We start from the raw sequence: 20,215 nt of genomic DNA, 5'->3' as shown, positions 1-20,215 counted from the left end.
CAAATTCAAACCATTCAGAAAAAAAACACAATATTATTACATAATTGAAAAATTTATTTTGGAGCATCAGTCGAATTAGATCTACATTTTGTAATCTTCGTCAGTACGAAATTAAATTAACTTTACAAATAAATTTACTTAACACTAACCTAAATATACCCTCCTCATATTTATATAACAAATAAATAGAGTACATCGAACGAATGGTTCTTTCATCAAAATTAAATTTGACTACTTTCTGACAATCCCTTAATATAAGTATGTAAAGTGCTTAAATTCATACTGTAACCATCTCTACTAAGTAAAAAGATTTTCATTGTTTTTATTTTGAATTGATTCGAATACATTTAATAATTTTATAAATCTAGCAACATTAAAATATCATAGACAAATATGTAGAAGTAAAATAGGAAATAATGTTTTTTAAATAATCTGTGTTTCAATATGCCCTATTATCTTTATCGGACTTTTTGGCGGGAACGCGAGGAGTGAAATTGTGCGATTTGTTTTATTTTGTCTATTTAGTGTTTCTTCAGGTTTAAATGTGTAATAACTGTGGTTTATTAACTGTTTAATATCTGTGAAAGTGCACAAATGTGGGAAAATGAAACAAAACCGCTGGACGCAACTTCTCGGGATCCTCCAAAAAGTCAACTGAAAAAATCTTAGTAAATGACCACCATTTTACTAATTATATTTCATTCCATATCATCGCATTTCATTTAATTTCATCCCAGTTGATTAACGTCTCAAATTAATCATTTTCATTTCATTTCACTCCATATTATCATTTTTCATAAAAATAAGAATATAAATTAAAATAAGACATGACTTAAAGGTCTTAGTTACCAGGTCATAAAATCACTTAAAAATATTATCTTTATCATATTTCTAAAAGAGTTGAGTTATTAATTTCTTCGTTGAAACCGCGATCCCAATCGCCAGTAAAGTCGTGAATGCGTTAAAAGCGAATCAGTGTGCTTAGTGCGAGTTTTGCCGCTAGGGGCGCTGTTCCAACTCCATACAAATTTGAGTTAACTTTGCGATCGAGAAATTAAAAACCTCACACTAGGAGCACACTGAAAGAGACATTTTTATGAGCAAACGAGCGACAGCCCATAAGGAGGAGTTAAGTGAGAACCGGAGCCCAAAATCACGACGCACTTCCCATCTCAACTCAAACGCCACTGCCCACCTTGAAACATACCTGAATCTCATTTGTGTTGTATATTCGTATCATAGCCTAAAGTTCAAAGAAGCACACTGAAAGCTTCATAATTACACATCTAAATCTTCTAAAATTCTAAACTTCCTAATTCTGTATTACCTTAACTAAACACAATGAAGCTATGATGGCTAATGTATATATTAAAAACAATAAGATAATGATTCAAAGCGCATTGGGAAATCATTAGGAGATTCAGGCGAAAGTGACAAGCGGAGCCGGTGACTGCCAATCTTCTTCGTCAATCTCTTCGTCTGATTCTTCCTGGAATCGGACCTAGAAATATAAACTTGGGTGATTTCGTTTTATGGGATGGAGCGACTTCTTATTTCACGTAGGCATTTCGTTTTGGACCGGCGGTAGAACTTGAAGACTCAATCGAGAGTCGCTTCCTAACTGCCCGAGCGCCACTGAAGGAAATCTAACAAGTCAAATGTGCAATCAGACCAGAAACTCGTTGAATTATGGTAATTGAACATAAAATATTCCTTTGTCACAAAGATCATTAGTGCGATCCTGCGGACCAAATGGTAAACAGTCAACATCGTCCAAAACACGTCCTTTCGGCTCCTCCCGATCCACTAACGGTGCTTTTTGGTACCCCAAGCACCGGTCATCGTTCTCTTCGAACCCGTCCACTTGCGACGAAAGGCTCGGCGAGTAAATTAACCCACAGACTCAGCCCACTGAATTTCTCGCCGGATTTTCTCAGTGGGCCGCGTTTCCGATCCGGTGGTAGACTCTGCGAAGCACGGCTCTTGCTAGGGTTCGTGTTAGCAACAACGTCAGGTTTGAGCCCCGCGAGCTAACCTACTATATAGTTCGGTGAATCTAAAATAACCCCTCCAGGTTACTAAATAAATAGGAAAAAAAGGAATCTCTAGGACCTTAAAGTATACGAGTGAGTGATTAATAATAAAAAACTTACCCAAGGTGCTGTCCGTTTCGCGTTTGAATTCATAGAGCCAGCCTGATTAGCTTGCCATAACTGAAATAAATGTTGCCAGACTTTAAAAGGAGACTTTCTTAATACCAAAACTTTTTTTTCAAATCTTTTATTTGAGAAGCTTCATTTAGTGTGTACTTATAACAACTATGATTAAAAATGAATAACACTATCTAATATTAATCGATATAATGACACTATCTAATATTTCAAATACTGGTGAAAGGATGTCTTGCGAGTCCGCAAGATTAGCTATCACTACCCTGCCTATTTCTGCCGTGAAGCAATAATGTTTGCAATAAGCTTTGAAGGATGGGCGGCAGTGGTTGTACTGTAGTAACTGTGATCTTAGAACATGTCATGTCTCGAGGTGGGTGGCGGCATTTACGTTGTAGATGTCTATGGGCTCCGGTAACCACTTAACACCAGGTGGGTCGTGACCTCACCTACCCATCTCAGGAATCAATATGGGTATTAAACAATTAAATATAATTAAAAGTAATTAAAAATTACCTGATACGCGTCATTGAAAGCGTGTGCCAAGGACAGAGCGAGAGCGCGTGCTTGTTTCCTTTGAGAGCAAACGAACACATGGACGATATGTGAATCGTTCTCATCATTTCCCTTCGCTCCCTCCACAACAGCGAAAACTCGAGAATTCGCCACGTCAGCCGAACAGTACGAGATGCTACGAAAAAAAAATATATTTCAATTAATCTTCTTCTTTTTCTCCATCTTATCCCACTAGGGTCGGCACAGCTAATTTTTCTCTTCCATTCTCTTCTATTAGCCGTCATCTCAACACTCACTCCTCTCTCTCTCATATCGTCATTCACACACTCCATCCATGTCTTCTTCGGTCGACCTCTTCCCCCTCTACCTTGCACTACCATTTCCATACATCTCATATACAAACATACATACATACATACATATCATATTTCAATTAATGACTAAATCAAAGAGTAATAGACACTTATTGTAGCATACTTATTATACACCAAAATAAAACACAAATACAAAAAATTGCGGACGGTCTTATCACTAAGAGCGATCTCTTCCTGACAAGGTAGAAAAAATTATTTTAAGAAAGAACGTGTAGGTGAGCTCGAAAGGTAATAAAACGGAGTGTTGCTAACACTGGCCCTAGCAAGAGCAGTGCTTCGCAGAATCTAGCACCGGATCGAAAACATGATCCACTGAGAAGATGCGGCGAGAAACTCAGTAGGCTGTGTCTGTGGGTTAATTTACTCGCCGAGCCCTTTATCGTAAGCGACGGGTTCGACGAGAACGGTGACCGGTGCTTGAGGTACCTAAAAGCACCGTTAATGCATCGGAAGGATCCGTAATGAAGTGTTTATGGGGACGTCGACTATTTACCATTCGGTCCACAGGATCGGATATACTGCTCCGGATGCTGATATTCCATAATGGCTTAGTTAGAGCGATTCGTAGCTTTTACTAAAACGCTACTACTTAATCTACCATTAATCTATATATATATATATATAAATGAATTGCTGTTCGTTAGTCTCGCTAAAACTTCAGAACGGCTGGACCGATTTGGCTAATTTTGATCTTGAATTATTTGTAGAAGTCCAGAGAAGGTTTAAAAGGTAGATAAATATGAAAATGCTCGGAATTAAATAAAAATAATAATTTTGTTTTTCCTTTGATGTGTCCCCCGTCGAACGGGTTCCTTTTGTTTGTTCTAAGTTTATTTTATACAAAAGTTTTGGTCTTTTATTTATAGATTGAGGCACTACAAAGTCTGCCGGGTCAGCTAGTCCCTTATAAATGTTTTGGTTCAACGGTTACATTATAAAAAAAAACTGCACTAAATAAATAAACAAAACAACATTGTTTACATTATTGCAGTTTTAACCAAATATAATTTTATGATTAAAGAAATATTAATTTAAAAAAAAATTAAATAATTGCATTGTTAATTATTTTTTAATCAATATAAAACTCATTAAGATACAACGTTTTATAGACAATTAATTTATCGCGATTTATGTGGCAATTATTTTTGCAATAAATTCTTATGTATTATGAACAACAGCCACTACGAGAGTCTGTGTTATCAATGAAAAGTCGTTGACTTTTTCAAATGGTATCATAAAATTTTCAAAACAGTCTTTTTTTATTACTTAGATGGGTGGACGAGCTCACAGCCCACCTGGTGCTAAGTGAGTACTGGAGGCCATAGACATCTACAACGTAAATGCGCCACCCACCTTGAGATAATTTCTAAGGTCTCAGTATAGTTACAACGGCTGCCCCACCCTTCAAACCGAAACGCATTACTGCTTCACGGCAGAAATAGGCAGGGTGGTGGTACCTGCCCGTGCGGACTCACAAGAGGTCCTACCACCAGTAAAAACGCTTCACGACAGAAATAATTATCCGTCCGCGACGGGGCAATGCAAAGCTGCCGTGCGTCGCGTGAAACATGTCTTGTCGGGTCCCCCGGATTCACTCTCGGTGCTGTTAGGACCCTTAAGCACCGGTCACAGTCCACGTAGAGTTTGTCGACTACGACGAAGATTTCGACGAGTGAACTAATCCAAGGATACAGCCCACTGCGTTTCTCGCCGGATCTTCTGAGTGGGTTGCGATTCCGATCCGGTGGTAGATTCTGCGAAGCACTGCTCTTGCTAGGGCAGGATCTGCTAGTGCTAGCAAGCTCTCTCAGGTTGAGCCCGTTAGCTCACCTACCCGTCCTTGCGTATCTGGAATAGCCTCTTAGGCTACCAGCAAATATGTAGGGGAAAAAAACAGAAAGACAGAAACAGGATGGAATGGTTTGGACTCAATGTTACACCATCTTTTTCAAAGAAATAATCCGTAACACAGAGACTATTACGGCTAGTGCTACTCCAATGTCAAACATAAATACTTAATTTGAATTACTTATACGGTAATATTCAACGTTTGTTATCAGATTGAATCGCATAAGAGCTTAGTTTAAAAACACGTTACTGGGGTCAGGATATCAGGACAAAGTAATAAAATTGTTGTTTTAACATCGGTCCTTGACACTTATGTAAATTTTCAAATCATTCGAACGTCCTGTAGTAAGCGCAAATTACGATGGAAAATTTTGCGTTACTTAGATACAAGTCAAAACATTGAAAGCTTGTTAATAAAAAGTGGTTCTAATTCCTCGGCCTAATTTAACGGCCGTCTGGTGTAGTGGTAAGTGACATGGTCACTACACAAGGGGGTCGCGGGTTCGAATCCCGCCAAGGGAAGATATTTATTTGTATACAACAAATAAATATAAATGTCTTTTCCAGGGTTATGGATGTATATTAAATATTAAATATATGTATGTTTATAATAAAAATCTTACATAATTTATTTCCGTTATCTGGTACCTGTAACACAAGTTCTTTACGAACTTAGCACGGGACCAGTTAACGTGGCGTGATTGTTATTAAAATATTTATTTATTTATTATTCATGTCAGCTTGTTAGTAAAAAGTGGTTCTAATTCCTCGTGTCTAAGACCCGGGAAAGCCAACGAAACTAGTACATTTAAGTTAATTTTAATGAGTTACCTGTAAATGGAAACCGCTAATACGTTATTCTCTGTTTCGGCGTCAGTCACAATGATTCCTTTTATGTTGATGTCGACGTTAACTTTTTGAGGTTTCTTCTTCAGGGCTGCAATAAAAACAATTACAATGATTAATGTTCGTCTGAAGATTGAAATTCGACTATAAGCATTGGCATCATAAGATTTAGATTACATTTATTTGTTACTACTTTTGTTCGAAGTGTTTGATATTTTTAAGAAAAGAAAATGACAATTTCCAAAAAAAAATTATGGTAACACTAAGTTCGTGTTTTATTTTCATATATATGTTTTATTTTTGTTATATTTGTTTTATTTTCTCTATTTAGTGTTTCTTCAGGTTTAAATATGTAATAACGGTGGCTTATTAACTGTTTAGTATCTGTGAAAGTGCACAAATGTGGGAAAATCAAACAAAGCTGCCGAACGTAACTTCTCGAAATCCTCCAAAAAGTTCACTATAAAAGTCTCAGTAAATGACCACCATTTTACTGAGATTGTATTTCATATCATATCATCTCATCTCATTTCATTTTATTTCATTTCGTTTCACTTCATATTATCATTTTTCATAAAAATAAGCATATAAATTAAATTAAGGCTTGACCTAAAAGGTCTTAGTTACCAGGTCATAAAATCCCTTAAACAAAAAAAATGTAGGGAAATAAATTAGAGGTCAAGGACCGTCTTCTGGTAAAAGGTTCTGTACCCATTTTATTTTTACCCTGTGACATGTTAGAATCGTAAACGATGTACTTTTCAAGTGGCTTACTTTTGGCAGACTGTAAGGCGGTGCGTACACCAATAACGGTGGCGGGGGCTGAAGCGGCTCGCTCGACCGGGGCCGAGCCGGCGTAGCGGACGTCCATCTTGCTGTTCGGATCTCGGACTTCGCGCCACCAGCCCTCGCCTTCGCAATCAGCTAATGCCCATTCTTCACTCAATTCTGAGAACCGACATTTAATCAAACATAGAGTTTTTGCTAAGGCTCCTGTCAAAATAGAAATTCAAATGTTAATACGTGAAGCAAAAACTTTGTTTTTACGAAAATTGCGCGGAGGGAGGAGTATGAAATTTCCTACACTTATAGAGAAGGAGTGCAGAATGCTATTTTTTTTTTAATTATGCATAAAAAATACAGTAAATCAAACATTACACAGAAACTACCTCGTATTTGACATACACAAGCTTATAATAGGTTGGGGAAAACGTGTTTTCGCATTATAGTATGTATGAACATGTAATAAAATCTCTTTGGCTTATATACTATTTGTATCTGGCTGGTTTTCGTAAATTATTTTATAGAAAAGTAGACGATATTCAAATATGAACGCATAACGCCTTAGTCGTTCGCAACCACGATCACTCAAGTATTCTAAACATCCGAAACAAACATAATAATTAAATAAACATGAGATTCAATTTTACGATTTTGATTTAATTATTATATTGGCATACTCTACTCTAACTTTTTTTCGGACAGCAGGCCGAACATCCAGTGATGGATTTAGGCTTAATGCCGCCCAAGGACCTGTTTATCGCGCCGCCCTTAATGTTAGAATAAATTTTATTCATTCTAATCTAAATACTTTATTTTAAATTTAAAATAACTTTATAATTATTATTTTTAATGAAAATTAATCTGAACTCATTTCAAACACCTACTTAAGTCTTTACTTTTTTTCGTCTCTGAAATTTTGACATTTCAAAAAATTTGCCGCCACTCATATCATGCCACCCTGAGCCCGGGCCTCACAGGCCTAGGCGTAAACCCATCACTGCGAACATCACACGATTTGATACTCTACTCTAATTAGGTCAAGTTCGAATAACCGACCTCTGCATCCTCTAGTGACGTTCAACTAAATTGATAAAAGAGATTTCGCCACTAACGATCCTACGTCGTCTGACCCACATAAATTTACACTTGTGCACTTATTACGCAGCTCCGCTATTAAGCTGTTCCTACAACAGATTGCTTAAATATCAAAGGGCTTACAGTAAATAAATAAAAAATACTCGCCCGACACAGGACAAACAATTGAAACGGATAGTATACAAAACGTTTCCCGATTTTAGTGTTTTTTTAATTACTGGTGGTAGGACCTCTTGTGAGGCCGCACGGGTAGGTACCACCACCATGCCATGGAAATCGTAATTTAAAAATTAAGAAATACAAATTTTTAGATACCTATTTCTGGTTAGTGATAAGAGATCTGTGCCGGCGTTTTTATTTTTATTGTTTTTAATCATATATTTTCCTTTTAATTTATCAACGTTAAACTCATTGTTATGTCCATGCTATTAATATTTAAAAAATTGTCAACTAATAAATATACACACTCACGAATTGGAGCCATAATTAAAGCCTAAAAACATCTTTCAACTGGCGTGTAATTCTTGTTTGCCTTTGGCGTCGACATGCGTTAACCTTGTTAAACTATTCATAATAACAATTAAACCAAACTTTCGGTCATCAGACGCAAACTACGTAACTTGAATGAATATGAATACACTCATATTTTTACATTGATTTTCTCTTTCTTTTTCTCTTCCTAGCTAGTCATCCCACACGGTGATGAAGGGGTCAGCTTTCCTTATTTTTCTCCTCTTTTCGATCTGTATTCGACATCATCGTCAGTAACATTGCATTCCGTCTTCCTTCAGCACTACATGTTTCCCCCTAATCTTGGGTCTTTTTCTAGATCGGAGAGATCAAGCAACAGTGCCAAATTTACGACATTTTTTTTATTTTTTTTTATTGCCCTCGTAGGCAGACGAGCATACGGCCCACCTGATGGTGAGTGGTTACCGTCGCTCATGGACTTCAGCAATGCCAGGGGCAGAGCCAAGTCGCTGCCTACCGCTTAATACTCTCCATAAGCCTCGTTTGAAGAAGGACATGTCATAGCGCTCGGGAAACACCGTGGAGGGGAGCTCATTCCATAGCCGGATGGTGCGTGGCAAAAAAGATCTCTGGAAGCGCACTGTGGATGACCGCAGTGGCTCCAGGTAGTATGGATGAACTCTACTCCGGTGGCGGGCGGTGCGGTGGTAAAAACGAGATGCCGGTATCATCTCGAATAATTCCTCAGAGCACTCCCCATGGAACATACGGTACAAAATACAGAGGGAACCGAAGTCCCTCCGCAGACCCAGAGGTTCCAAACGAAACATAGTCTAGTGACGTCCCTGTTACTTAACCATCATCTATCTGTTTACATTGATTCATTGCGTCTAAATCGAAACGCCTATAAGCAAACGTCGCATTTAACCATGGTTATCTAGGCCAGACAGTGTTGATAGTTAACTGGGTCGCAGTTCAGTATTAGGCGCAATAAGTTGAACCTATGACACAAGAATCAGTCATCCGACGCGATTAACATGTAATAAAACGTTTTTGTTTACGTTGTCTGTGTTATCTTAGAGATTTTATTTATTTCTGGGTCTCTCAAGGTTTTGTTGAAAATAATGCCTTCAACCCGTAATATTATAATGATGTTATAATAATAATAACTTAACGTGAACTAGTCCCAAACTATGGTTCCCTGTATGTACTATGGGAACCAGAGACATATATACATTCATACATTACTTAAATACGTTTAAATGTATTTAATACCCAGGAAAAGAGAAAACAAAACTGTTCATCACACGAATATTTGCCCGATGTGGGAATCAAATACCGTCGAGTAATCACGCGCATTAGCCATTTTACTAGCGAATTAGACCACTTATTACCAAATAATTAGTACCTAGTAAAGTAGTAGTCTACCTATTCACGAGATTTTTTCTGGTGGTAGCGTTCTCTGAATTCACAGGTATGGTAATCACTATCAATAATTCCGATTTAAAGGGTGAGACAGCCACAATACAAAATGGTTAATTGAAGCCTGAAGCAAACGAATTATGGAGCGTTTAGTAGTGTAGTGCAAAAAAAAAACATATTTGCAGTTAGAAATAAATTCTTCAGAACTACTTAGTCTATCGCATTTTCTCGTAAGCTCGGTCCTATGTTTGTCTCGTATTCAAATCAAAAACTTACTGAAGACGTTCTTAAGAATGAATAATTTAATAAAATTTAAAATAATATTTTTTTGCACGCCGCTACAAGGCACATATGCATGCTATTGCGTTTACAGAAAAACAACATTAGTATTGAGATTTTGCAAGTTATATTTGTTTTTGTTTACAATAGTGGATAAAGGGAAATAGCAAGAGACCGTCGCGCTGCGTCACAAACGTTTGCCATTAGACACTTGATTACTTGATGATACTTGACACTACTAGTTACTATTATATATTCCGGGTGGTGTTTTTTTAAACAACTATTTTATCTAAGCTCTAGTACCACAACAATGTCTTTTATAAAAAATAACTTAAGTACATACATCCGCTCTTCATCCTCACCTAACTTTTTATCTTGGGTACATTTACATGTTAATCTCAATATCGCATACCTATTTAATATCCGAATCAACTGCCGCTTAATTACAAACATATTAGAGACGTTTTATCGTAATTTTGTTGAATATTCAGCCTCATATCTTGAAGTGGGTGGCGGCGTTCGCGTAGTTATCCAAAAGCCACGTAAAGGTTACCACTAAACACGAAAAGTGCCGAAAAATACGATCCTCTCTCTCTAGACCAATAAAACAAATTTAAAATTTAATCCCTCTCATTCCCCTTACTTCGCTCATATATTTCCAATACTGTAAAATTCAAACAACGTGGAAGCCATTAATATAAATTACTAGCTGACCCGGCAGCTTTTGTATAAAATAAACTTAAAACAAACAAAAGGAATCCGTCCGACGGGGGGGGGACATCAAAGGAAAAACAAAATTGTTATTTTTATTTAATTTCGAGCATTTTCATATTTATCTACCTTTGAAACCTTCTCTAGACTTCCAGAAATAATTCAAGACGAAAATTAGCCAAATCGGTCCAGTCGTTCTCGAGTTTTAGCGAGACTAACGAACAGCAATTCGTTTTTATATATATAGAAGATAGATATGGATCTTGGATCTTACCATTATACTCTAACTTTTAAATACTGACAGCGCGATATGTTTTTCTTTCGCATTTGGATTGTCAACCAGCGTCTAAATTGAACGAACGAAACAAAACACTAAAGAGGATTAGATTCGATGTTTTTTTTAAATATTGTGATTTATGGTATGTCCAATAGGCGGGCACTTAAGACATTAATAAGATTTAACAGCTTGCGACTTTCTCGCTTTAGTTTTTTGCGCTCTATCTATGCCATACATACTCTGCTTGGAAACGGACTGTCGTCCTATTCTACTTACACATCATCTTAACCTACACATCTTGTGTTATAACGGTTATTATTTTATTCTATTAGTTACGTATTGCATTAGATCCTCATGCTAGTTTAATTATTATCATAGAAACTATACTGCTACTAAACTTGTTTATCTTAAGTAGGTACGTAAAATTAACATTACGGTGTTTATATTGTGATCTGTGGGCATTGGAGAGCACATCGTAATCCTATATTCATACACTGGGCGTCTTATCCTTTAGACTTCATATCGTACGGTAGATGAGGGCAATTACCCGGCAGCGACGAGTGTTAAAGAATGCAGCGTTAATATTTTATTTCATTTTATAGAACACTGGCTATTGGTATATAAAAATAAATTCAATTTCATTTCTGTTATTATTCTTTGCTTATTTTCTTTTCTTTTCATTCATGGATTATTATTATCTGATAAATAAATGAATTATTATTATATAAGGTGAGTGATCATTTCAAAATCGCGCAAGACAGAGAGACGTAGTGAGGTGAAAAACGCATTAAAGAAAAAAATAATCGAATATACTTAAACATTCATAAACATAGACTGGTCTGTGAAAATATAAAGTATTAGGTACATGCTATAAAGCCAAACTAGAATCTCACTGTAGTTTTTAAACGAACATGACACTAAGAGAGCTCCTGATTCCGCTCTAATTAGAGTGAAACTACATACCAGAGTGAACACCGCCTTATCGAGTGGTGGTCTACCGAACTTGGAACTTATAATGACGCTTCCCCCATTCAGCTAAAACTGGTTAGAAGTCTTGGAAAGAAACGATGCTGCTCCGAAAGAAAGTGGTCGTTGCCATCCATCCGCTTTGGCATAATCACAATACTTCTAATTACAGACTACTGTCAAGCCTTGCTGAAGAAAAGCATATCGTTATGCACAGGAAATACCGTCAAGGAAATTAACTCAAACTCTCAAGGGGAAAGAAGATATCTAGTACGGATGATTAAGAAGCGATGGTTGCACGAAAAATTAGTGATTTCTATTTTTTTTGGCCTACCTATTCGCTGGTAGAATAGGGGACTATTCCAGCTACAGCCGGACAGGTAGGTGAGCTCACGGGCTCAACGTGAGAGAATTTGCTAACACTAGCCCTAGCAAGGGCAGTGTTTCGTAGAAAATACTACCGGATCGGAATCGTGACCCACTGAGAAGATCCGGCGAGAAACTCAGTGAGCTGAGCTCAATTTTCATAGCGAAAGGTACTGTGATGACACCCAGAAATAACTTTTTCTTGAAACTATACCTGTAGAATCAACAGTAGGACAGAATCAGGTACTCAATTTACGCTCCATTCACCTAATCTTCCGTACGTGGTATTCCCCAATGGTGAGGGTCAGGACCATTCTAGTGTATCACTTTCTCTCGCACGATTTATCTCTAACTCTTTTTGTCTCTGGCGGTAGAGGGCGTTGTGAAAAGTATGGGAAAAGGCCTCGAGATTGCAGCCCAATGCGTCGGTCGACCAGATCCGCTCTTGATACCACAGTTCACAACGCCCCTCCAGGCTGAGCCTTTGCTCGCCCACCTGTCCTGGTGAAACTGGAAAGGCCTCCGGGCCACCAGTAATCTTTCAATCGTAAAATAAAAAAATTAAAAAAGGTTCACAACGCCCTCTACGATCCACCCAGGCCATCCATTAATTTGAGAACAATGACGATCCCACAAGTCGTTGCTGTGCAAAACCACACGGAAGTTCTAGGTAATTTGGAACGGCAGTCCAGTGTTAGGATTAGTATTTGAAAGAAATGTTTTCTCCCTATCTAATCGATAGTAGCGTAAGGGGCTATTCCAGCTACGCTCAGCCTAGTAGTTGAACTGACAGGCTCAACCTGAGAGAGCAAAGCCTAAACTCGCCTCTAGTAAAGTAGAATTATATGCCAGGCGAGTAGACACAATACTTACTAACGTTAAGGCGTTTTAGGAGCTCGCTCGAGATTTAGAGGGATATATTCGGTTTGAAAACGCGATTTACCAACAAATTTCCCCCTATCAAAAAAAGGTTCGCGGAATATCTTGTCAAATCAAAACAATAATAAATGTCGAGTGATGTTATTGTCAGAAAAAATACGGTAAGACCGTCTTGTTTTCCGATTTCGATAATGAATCACGGGGTCAATATCGTAATGTAAGATATTTGGTATTTAGGTCTGAGTGTAACTACTTGTTCTATCTTGTACATGTTATCGGTAGAATCTTTTTTTTCATGTTTTTCGGCAATTCGCCCCCGTTCACTTCAATTACTATACCTCTTGTCTAGTGTATAGAATAACTGAACAATAAGGTTCAAAAGCAAGCCATTAGATTGTAAATTAGTGAATAATCTATTGTGACAACAATCTACAACAAAATGCCTTATCTCTAATTCTAAAGTATTATGGAAAAGTACACGTAATTTTTTTTTAGTGCGTAGACCACACGCAAACGCACACGGCACATAAACATTATAATCTGAATGCGCTGCCACCCACCTGTGTGCTTAGTGCGAGTTTTTTAACGTTCTCGCTAACGTAAAAGTTAATTTTAATTTGTATGCAGTTGGAGCAGTATGTGGGACTTGACGATCTGCAGATGTTGGGAGCAGACCGCGGGACCAAGGATGTTTTAGGGCCGTACCGTACTAAACGACTGCCCTGTACTCTTACACCCGACGTCCGATCTCCGTCCGGGGTCAGAAGCCGGTCAGAGTAGGGGGTTCCCGCCGTGACTACAACTAGACTCGCGGTGCCACCCCTAGGACGGGGCAGCCGCCGACGCGTCGTCCCATCCTCCTGGTGTCAGCGCGCTAGAGTAACGGTAGCTTGCGGCGTAGCCTCAACCCCCTCAGGTCGCCCTGTGACCATCACCGGGTGAACTCCATACAAATTTGAGTTGTGTTTTACGCTATCGAGAACGTTAAAAAGCTCTCACTCAGCACACTGGAGACATCGGATTTAAATTTCAGTACATATAACGCATGACTACTTCATGGTAGTAATATTTTAATATGCAGGTTGGTAGTACCTACCCATGCGGGCTTACAATACACCCTACTACCAGCAAATGCCCGTTTGATTGCTTGTTTGTTTGTTTGTATTTATGCCGAAGCGTTGAGACATCGCTATCTGGTAACTCAAATAACTTACGACCGAAGATATCATATCTTAGCGTGTTTTTCATGTTAAATAAAACAAACAATAAATACAATAATAATATTCCCAAATAAACAGCTACTGATCGATATAATTATTATTAATTCATAAACTACGAATACTATTTTATTAAAAAAGAAGGTTCACTTAAAAATTGTTAATTTAGTCTGTATTTGAAATATTTATATCATAATAAATGAATAAAGAAATATTAGATTAATTTGCGTTAAATTCATAAGCAAAATTGCATTCGTCAGCAAAAATGTATAATTTATAGCTTATTATTATTACATTATTATCTTAGAATTTTTTATTTTTACACCTTGGAATTTTTCGACAGAAAAGAAAAATAAACGACCTTTTATATTACCTAGATGATATTTCCACGTTTATATATATTTATTAGTAATAGAATTATGATCTATATAATTTATAACCAGCTGCTAAAATAATATAAAATCAGAAAAAATATGTTTTTTTTTAGATTTAAAAAAAAACTATTTTAGACCACACGGTTTTAGTTAAAACGTTAAAAGTGCAAATTATCTCAAGTTTTTAATAAATAATATTATTTTAATAAATAAATAATATGTACTCACTTTTGTGTTTCGAATGATTTTTCCACATTTTTCTTAACAAAGTTGCCATTTTCACTTGGTTACTTTGCTCTTTGCTGAAAGCGACCTCTTCCAGCGCGTTGTACAGACTAAACTGTTCGCGTAGACGAGTTTGTAACTCACAACCTCTATTTGTAACATGCAAGACATTAATGTCTGTTCGCTCCGGTAGACTGTTGTATTTTAATATATATATAATCTATGATGCTTGTGATTTACATTTTGTTCTCACAGTTTATACTTAGCTATACTACTTCTTAATTTATCATTCAGTCTTTTAATACTACAACGATCCATAACTGAAAAAGGAGAGTACACATTATTTCGCACCGAAACATAATTTGCATTGGTTACAAGTCAGTCAATAGGCAGGTATAATTTTCATAATAAGCACGGTAATAACTGGTTTGTCATAGGGAAATTCTGAAAAAAAATTATGTTGCGGAATTCTATATATATAACCAACAACAAAGACACATCTATCAAAATAGACAATATCTACCTCTAAATGACGAGGAAAAATAAAATACATCTTTAAATACATACAAATTTTGACATTATGTAATGTTATATTAACCTCTAAGGGTTTTACTTGAATATCTAAATACAGTAGCCCACTAATCAATAAAATTTTACAGTTTTTAAATATGCTGATAAAGTGGATTTATTTAAATTACTTAGTCTGGCCATAAATACTGTTACAATTAAAAATAAACAAATATTACATTTGAATTTGGAATCTGTCATTTTTATATGATTGCTCATTGAGTTTTCTCATTTTAGCGCCAATACATTGTATAATATTTTGCGATATTAAAATGGAGTGAGGTGATAAAGAGAACCGAATCGCTTTGATTGCATTACACAAAGTAGGTATGGAGCCAAATGCAATTTTTAAAACTCTCCATACGCTTAGTATTAGTAAAATGTTTGTGTACCGCGTATTTTAAAAGATGACTTAGGACTTGCAGCCTATAAGAGACGTACTGGTCATTTCTTAACTGATAATTTACAATAGAATAGGGTGGTAAAATCGAAACAAGTACTGAAGCGGTACGCAAAGGGAGGTCATAGAAAAAATTTGTTTACGGATGAGAAAATTTTTACAATTGAGCAACATTTTAACAAACAAAATGACCGTATTTATGCTCAAAGCTCTAAGGAAGCTTCCCAATTAGTCGACAGAGTGCAACGTGGGCAGTATCCGACTTCAGTGATGGTTTGCCATACTTTTGTGAAAAAGGTATCAAAACATCGGCACAAGTGTATCAAGATACCATTCTTGAGAAGGTAGTGAAGCCCCTTAACAACACCATGTTCAATAATCAAGAATGGTCCTTCCAGCAAGACTCGGCGCCAGGTCATAAAGCTCGGTCTACGCAGTCTTGGTTGGAAACGAACGTTTCGGACTTCATCAGAGCTGAAGACTGGCCGTCGTCTAGTTCCGATCTTAATCCGCTGGATTATGATTTATGGTCAGTTTTAGAGAGTACGGCTTCCTCTAAACGCCATTATAATTTGGAGTCCCTAAAACAATCCGTACGATTGGCAGTGAAAATGTTTCCCATGGAAAGAGTGCGTGCTTCTATTGATAACTGGCCTCAACGTTTAAAGGACTGTATTGCAGCCAATGGAGACCACTTCGAATAAGCTTTTTATACTTTAAATTGTTTTATATTTATGTATTAAACTAAAACACTGTAAAAGTAATAAATGTTATTTGCAATAGAATTTTTTTTTCCTTTGTCTCAGTATTTATGGCCAGACTAGGTGTGTATTGATATTATGTCTGTTGCCCCGTAATTGTATTGATGTGTTAAAAGACAAATGCAACAAGAACGAACTTTTTTTTGTTCTTCAAATAATATTTTTAATCCAAATAACTTTCTCTACGAGATCGAATCAGAAATGAGGAGATCCGTAGAAGAACTGAAGTTGCTGACATAGCCCGTTTGGATTAGCAAGCTGAAGTGGCAGTGGGCAGGTCACATAGCGCGAAGATCGGACGGCCGATGGGTCAGAAAGATCCTCGAATGGAGACCACGCATTGGCAAGCGCAGTGTGGGACAACCACCTACCAGATGGACCGAAGACCTGTGTGCTTAGTGCGAGTTTAGTAACGTTCTCGATAGCGTAAAAGTTAACCCAATTTTGTATGCAGTTGGAACAGTGCCCCTAGCGGCAAACGTAGGGAAGTTTTTTTGTTTTTTTTTTCCTACCTAAGCTGGTAGCCTTGGAGGCTATTTCAGCGTAACCTTAACTAGTAGGTGAGCTCACGGGGCTCAAACCTGACGACGTTGCTAACACGAACCCTAGCAAGAGCCGTGCTTCGCAGAATCTACTACCGAATCGGAAACGCGACCCACTGAGAAGATCCGGCGAGAAACTCAGTGGGCTGTGTCTGAGGGTCGTAGGGAAACGATCCCATTCCATACAAATATGAGCTAACTTTTACGCTATCGAGAACGTTAAAAAACTCGCACTAAGCACACTGGTGAAAATCGCTGGGTCACGTTGGATGCAGGTGGCAACGGACCGGCCGCGCTGGACACCAGTTGCAGAGGCGTATGTTCAGCAGTGAACAATAGACAGACATAGTCATGATGATGATCCAAATAACATTTCTTACGCCGCTCTGCTGTTGTGCCATTTCTTACGGAACACGTTCCAACTCCATACAAATTTGAGTTAACTTTTACGCTATCGGGAACGTGAAAAGTATTTGATAATTTATTTTCGTATACGGATACGGTACGGATTTTCTACAATTAGGCTTTTGTTATTATTGATACCTAAGTTTCCATCTTCGGTACCACATGCACAAAGTCTGAGCCGTCTATGTTAGCCCACGAGGACAGTATAGGTATTTATTAAAATGTTAATGAAAATCCTAGATGACGGCTTTCATATCGGAGATTTCTACTAAATCCTCCTATCTGGCTCCTTACCCCTCAATATTATAGCGACGTTCGTCCAACATTAGAAGTGAAGGATGCGACACAAAATATTTAAGGGTCAAAATATCACTCTTAAAACTTAAAAAAATTGTTATAATCGCACCGGACTACTGAGGGTGCCATCTCGTGTTGAATGATAGAACAATTAATGCGCCATCTAGTAGGAAAACTAGTTTCATTTAAAAAAAAATATTGTTATTATTATTCATATTATTATGTACCTATATATTATGACGCGTAATTAACAAAAGTTTACGCCTCTCAAATATTATTAAGTGTATAATCTATGCTCACGCCTAAATCAAACTAAAAGATTTACCACTACGAGTAAATATTAGTAATTGGCTTTGAAATGATCATGATGATGTGAATTCCTTCAGGGGCTCTCTGTTATATTTCCTGAACTACGACTGCAAATATAATGCGAGCAATGTAGGTGCAAGGTCACACCTTTGTTTTATTCCACAGGTAACGGGGAAAAACTCTGACTGATCAGCGCTTACAACGACACAACTCTGCATCTCGTCATGGAGGAGTCTCACAACTCTCACAAGCTTGTCTGTACATCCAAGTTTCCGCATCCCGCTCCCATCCAGAGGACTTCTCGCGGTATAATAGCCAAAGCAACCTCGTCAAGAGACAACGGCTCGTCAAGCTCGAGGGCATGAGATTGCTGAGGTAAGGAGCGAACGTGGTCTAGGTTAACGGAATGATCCACGTTGAGCAAATTGTTAAAATGCTCCGCCCATCGCTTGAGTATTTCCTCCCTGCTTATAAGAAGCCCCTCGCCACTCGTCGGTCTCAGTGGGATCTTTGTCGTACAGGATATACCGAGCAATTTTCACACCTTAGCATAAAACTCACCGAGCTGCTTTGTATCAGCGAGCCACTGCATCAGACGAACCCTCTCCCACCACAATTTCTATTTCGCTTTCCGTACGAGCTTACGCAGTATCAGGTTACCACGACGTATCTCCATAACACTTCCACTGTGCCGCCTCAGGAGCCGACGGTGTTTGTCTATAGTATCCATCAGTACCCCATCATTCTCATCAAGCCAGTCCTCATGTTTTCGAATTCTCAGACCCAAAGTAGATGTGGCGGGTAACTTGACGGGTACCTTGGACTTGAAAAAGATCTATTTGACGCACGATAGCGTAATCGATAAGGTGCCAATGCTTTGATCTAGGGTGCATCCACATTGTCTTATCCTTGGCAGGCAATTCGTAGTTACAAGGTCTAATTGTGCTCAAAGGCTAAGTAGCAGTGGTCCGTTTCTGTTTATATTACCAACACCGTGTCTGCCTAAAACTTTAGGCCAGGCTTCGTAATCTCGCCCTACTCGGGCGTTAGTCACCCATGAGTAGGATCTGTTCTCTCGGGCGTAAACGATCTCCGCAGCGTTAATTTCTCGTAGAATTTCTCCTTTATTTCATCACACTTGTCTAGTGTAGGAGCATAGACACTGATGATATTAAGGTAATCGTCATGTTCCATATGAAGGCGTAATGTGGTAATGCGGTCGAAGATGTGTATAGGGTACTCCTGTAGTTGTTTAGCAAGGTTCTTTTTGACAGCAAAGCCTACTCCTGACCTTCGTGGCTCTGAGGAAGCGCCTGTTGTGTGTTTGTGTTTGTACTTGAAGTCCTTTCCAGAAGAAAGTATACCCGCCACTGTGCTCTACCAGCTCCCTTTCTTCTGGAAGATGTGTTTTGCTGAGTGCAGCCACATCAATATTATGGCGATGAACCTCCCGAGCTACAATGGCAGTCTTGCGTTCGGGACAGGAACTTACCTCACGGTCAAGGAGTCTACGCACATTCCACGCGCCAAACGTCAGTGACGTTGATTTACTAACATTATTTTTCCTATGGCTTCAACCGCGAATTTTAGATGCGAAGGCTGCCGCGGTTGCTACCCTCCATAAGGGTTAGAGTGAGCATTTGTTTAGGACACCTTTTCTAGCCCCCTCTCCGGCTGAGCGAGGAAAGCAGTGCCTCCCTGAATAGGGCTGCTTTGTCACCCCGGGTGTTGCCGAATCCGCTCTATCACCCCAATGCAGAACAAAAGCGACCACGCAAGCAATATTACACCCGCAGGGACACCTACGTGTAGATGTCAGACAAAGCCCAACCTGCATCACGTCAAGCCTCTCTCCTTTCACCCATCGCCGTAGGACTAATCTGAAATCAGAGTCCAAAGCGGTCAGTTGCGCAGGATATATTAACGTGCACAAGCGTGTGCAAGAGATACAGGTGCACATACTCGTCCTTATCTTTCTAGACCCAGTGGAACGGGGATTGTTACGACTAGAGAAAGACTCGAACAGATGGATGGTGCTATTCTAGCCCGCCGGCACCAAGCGGCCTGCGTTAAAGGAACATACTCATAAATAAACAGGTTCAATGATAATTAACATA

At 38.3% G+C, this 20,215-nt stretch overlaps 1 protein-coding gene across 4 annotated transcripts; it reads right to left on the bottom strand.

Moving 5' to 3' along the window:
- Positions 1 to 33: 33 nt before the first annotated feature.
- Positions 34 to 15,278, bottom strand: LOC101738086 (low density lipoprotein receptor adapter protein 1). 4 transcript variants are annotated; one of them, XR_009976294.1, is made up of 7 exons: positions 14,821 to 15,278; positions 6,527 to 6,700; positions 5,738 to 5,843; positions 2,685 to 2,859; positions 2,154 to 2,213; positions 961 to 1,501; positions 34 to 449 (listed from the first exon to the last, which is right to left on the bottom strand). XR_009976294.1 is itself a non-coding variant. In XM_004926243.4 (6 exons), the coding sequence occupies exons 1-6, from the start codon at positions 14,867 to 14,869 to the stop codon at positions 1,421 to 1,423; spliced, it is 645 nt and encodes a 214-aa protein (XP_004926300.1). In that variant the 5' UTR covers positions 14,870 to 15,278; the 3' UTR covers positions 34 to 1,420. The 4 variants fall into 4 exon arrangements, 2 of the variants coding, with proteins under 2 accessions (XP_004926300.1, XP_062531260.1); XR_009976289.1 differs by having other exon boundaries at positions 34 to 456; positions 970 to 1,501; XM_004926243.4 differs by having other exon boundaries at positions 34 to 1,501.
- Positions 15,279 to 20,215: the final 4,937 nt, after the last annotated feature.

The sequence above is a fragment of the Bombyx mori genome, chromosome 3 (assembly GCF_030269925.1).
Source record: "Bombyx mori chromosome 3, ASM3026992v2".
Classification (NCBI taxonomy): Eukaryota; Metazoa; Arthropoda; class Insecta; order Lepidoptera; family Bombycidae; genus Bombyx; species Bombyx mori.
The sequence above is the reverse complement of the archived record's forward strand: the minus strand, read 5'-3'. Positions and strand labels throughout refer to the sequence as shown.

Coding starts and splice junctions, on each gene's coding strand:
- LOC101738086 (XM_004926243.4), bottom strand. CDS start 14,869: ATGGCAACTTTGTTAAGAAAAATGTGGAAAAATCATTCGAAACACAAA. Junction 6,701..14,820: donor AAATCATTCGAAACACAAAA/GTGAGTACATAT, acceptor GTCGGTTCTCAG/AATTGAGTGAAGAATGGGCA. Junction 5,844..6,526: donor CGCCTTACAGTCTGCCAAAA/GTAAGCCACTTG, acceptor TTTTTATTGCAG/CCCTGAAGAAGAAACCTCAA.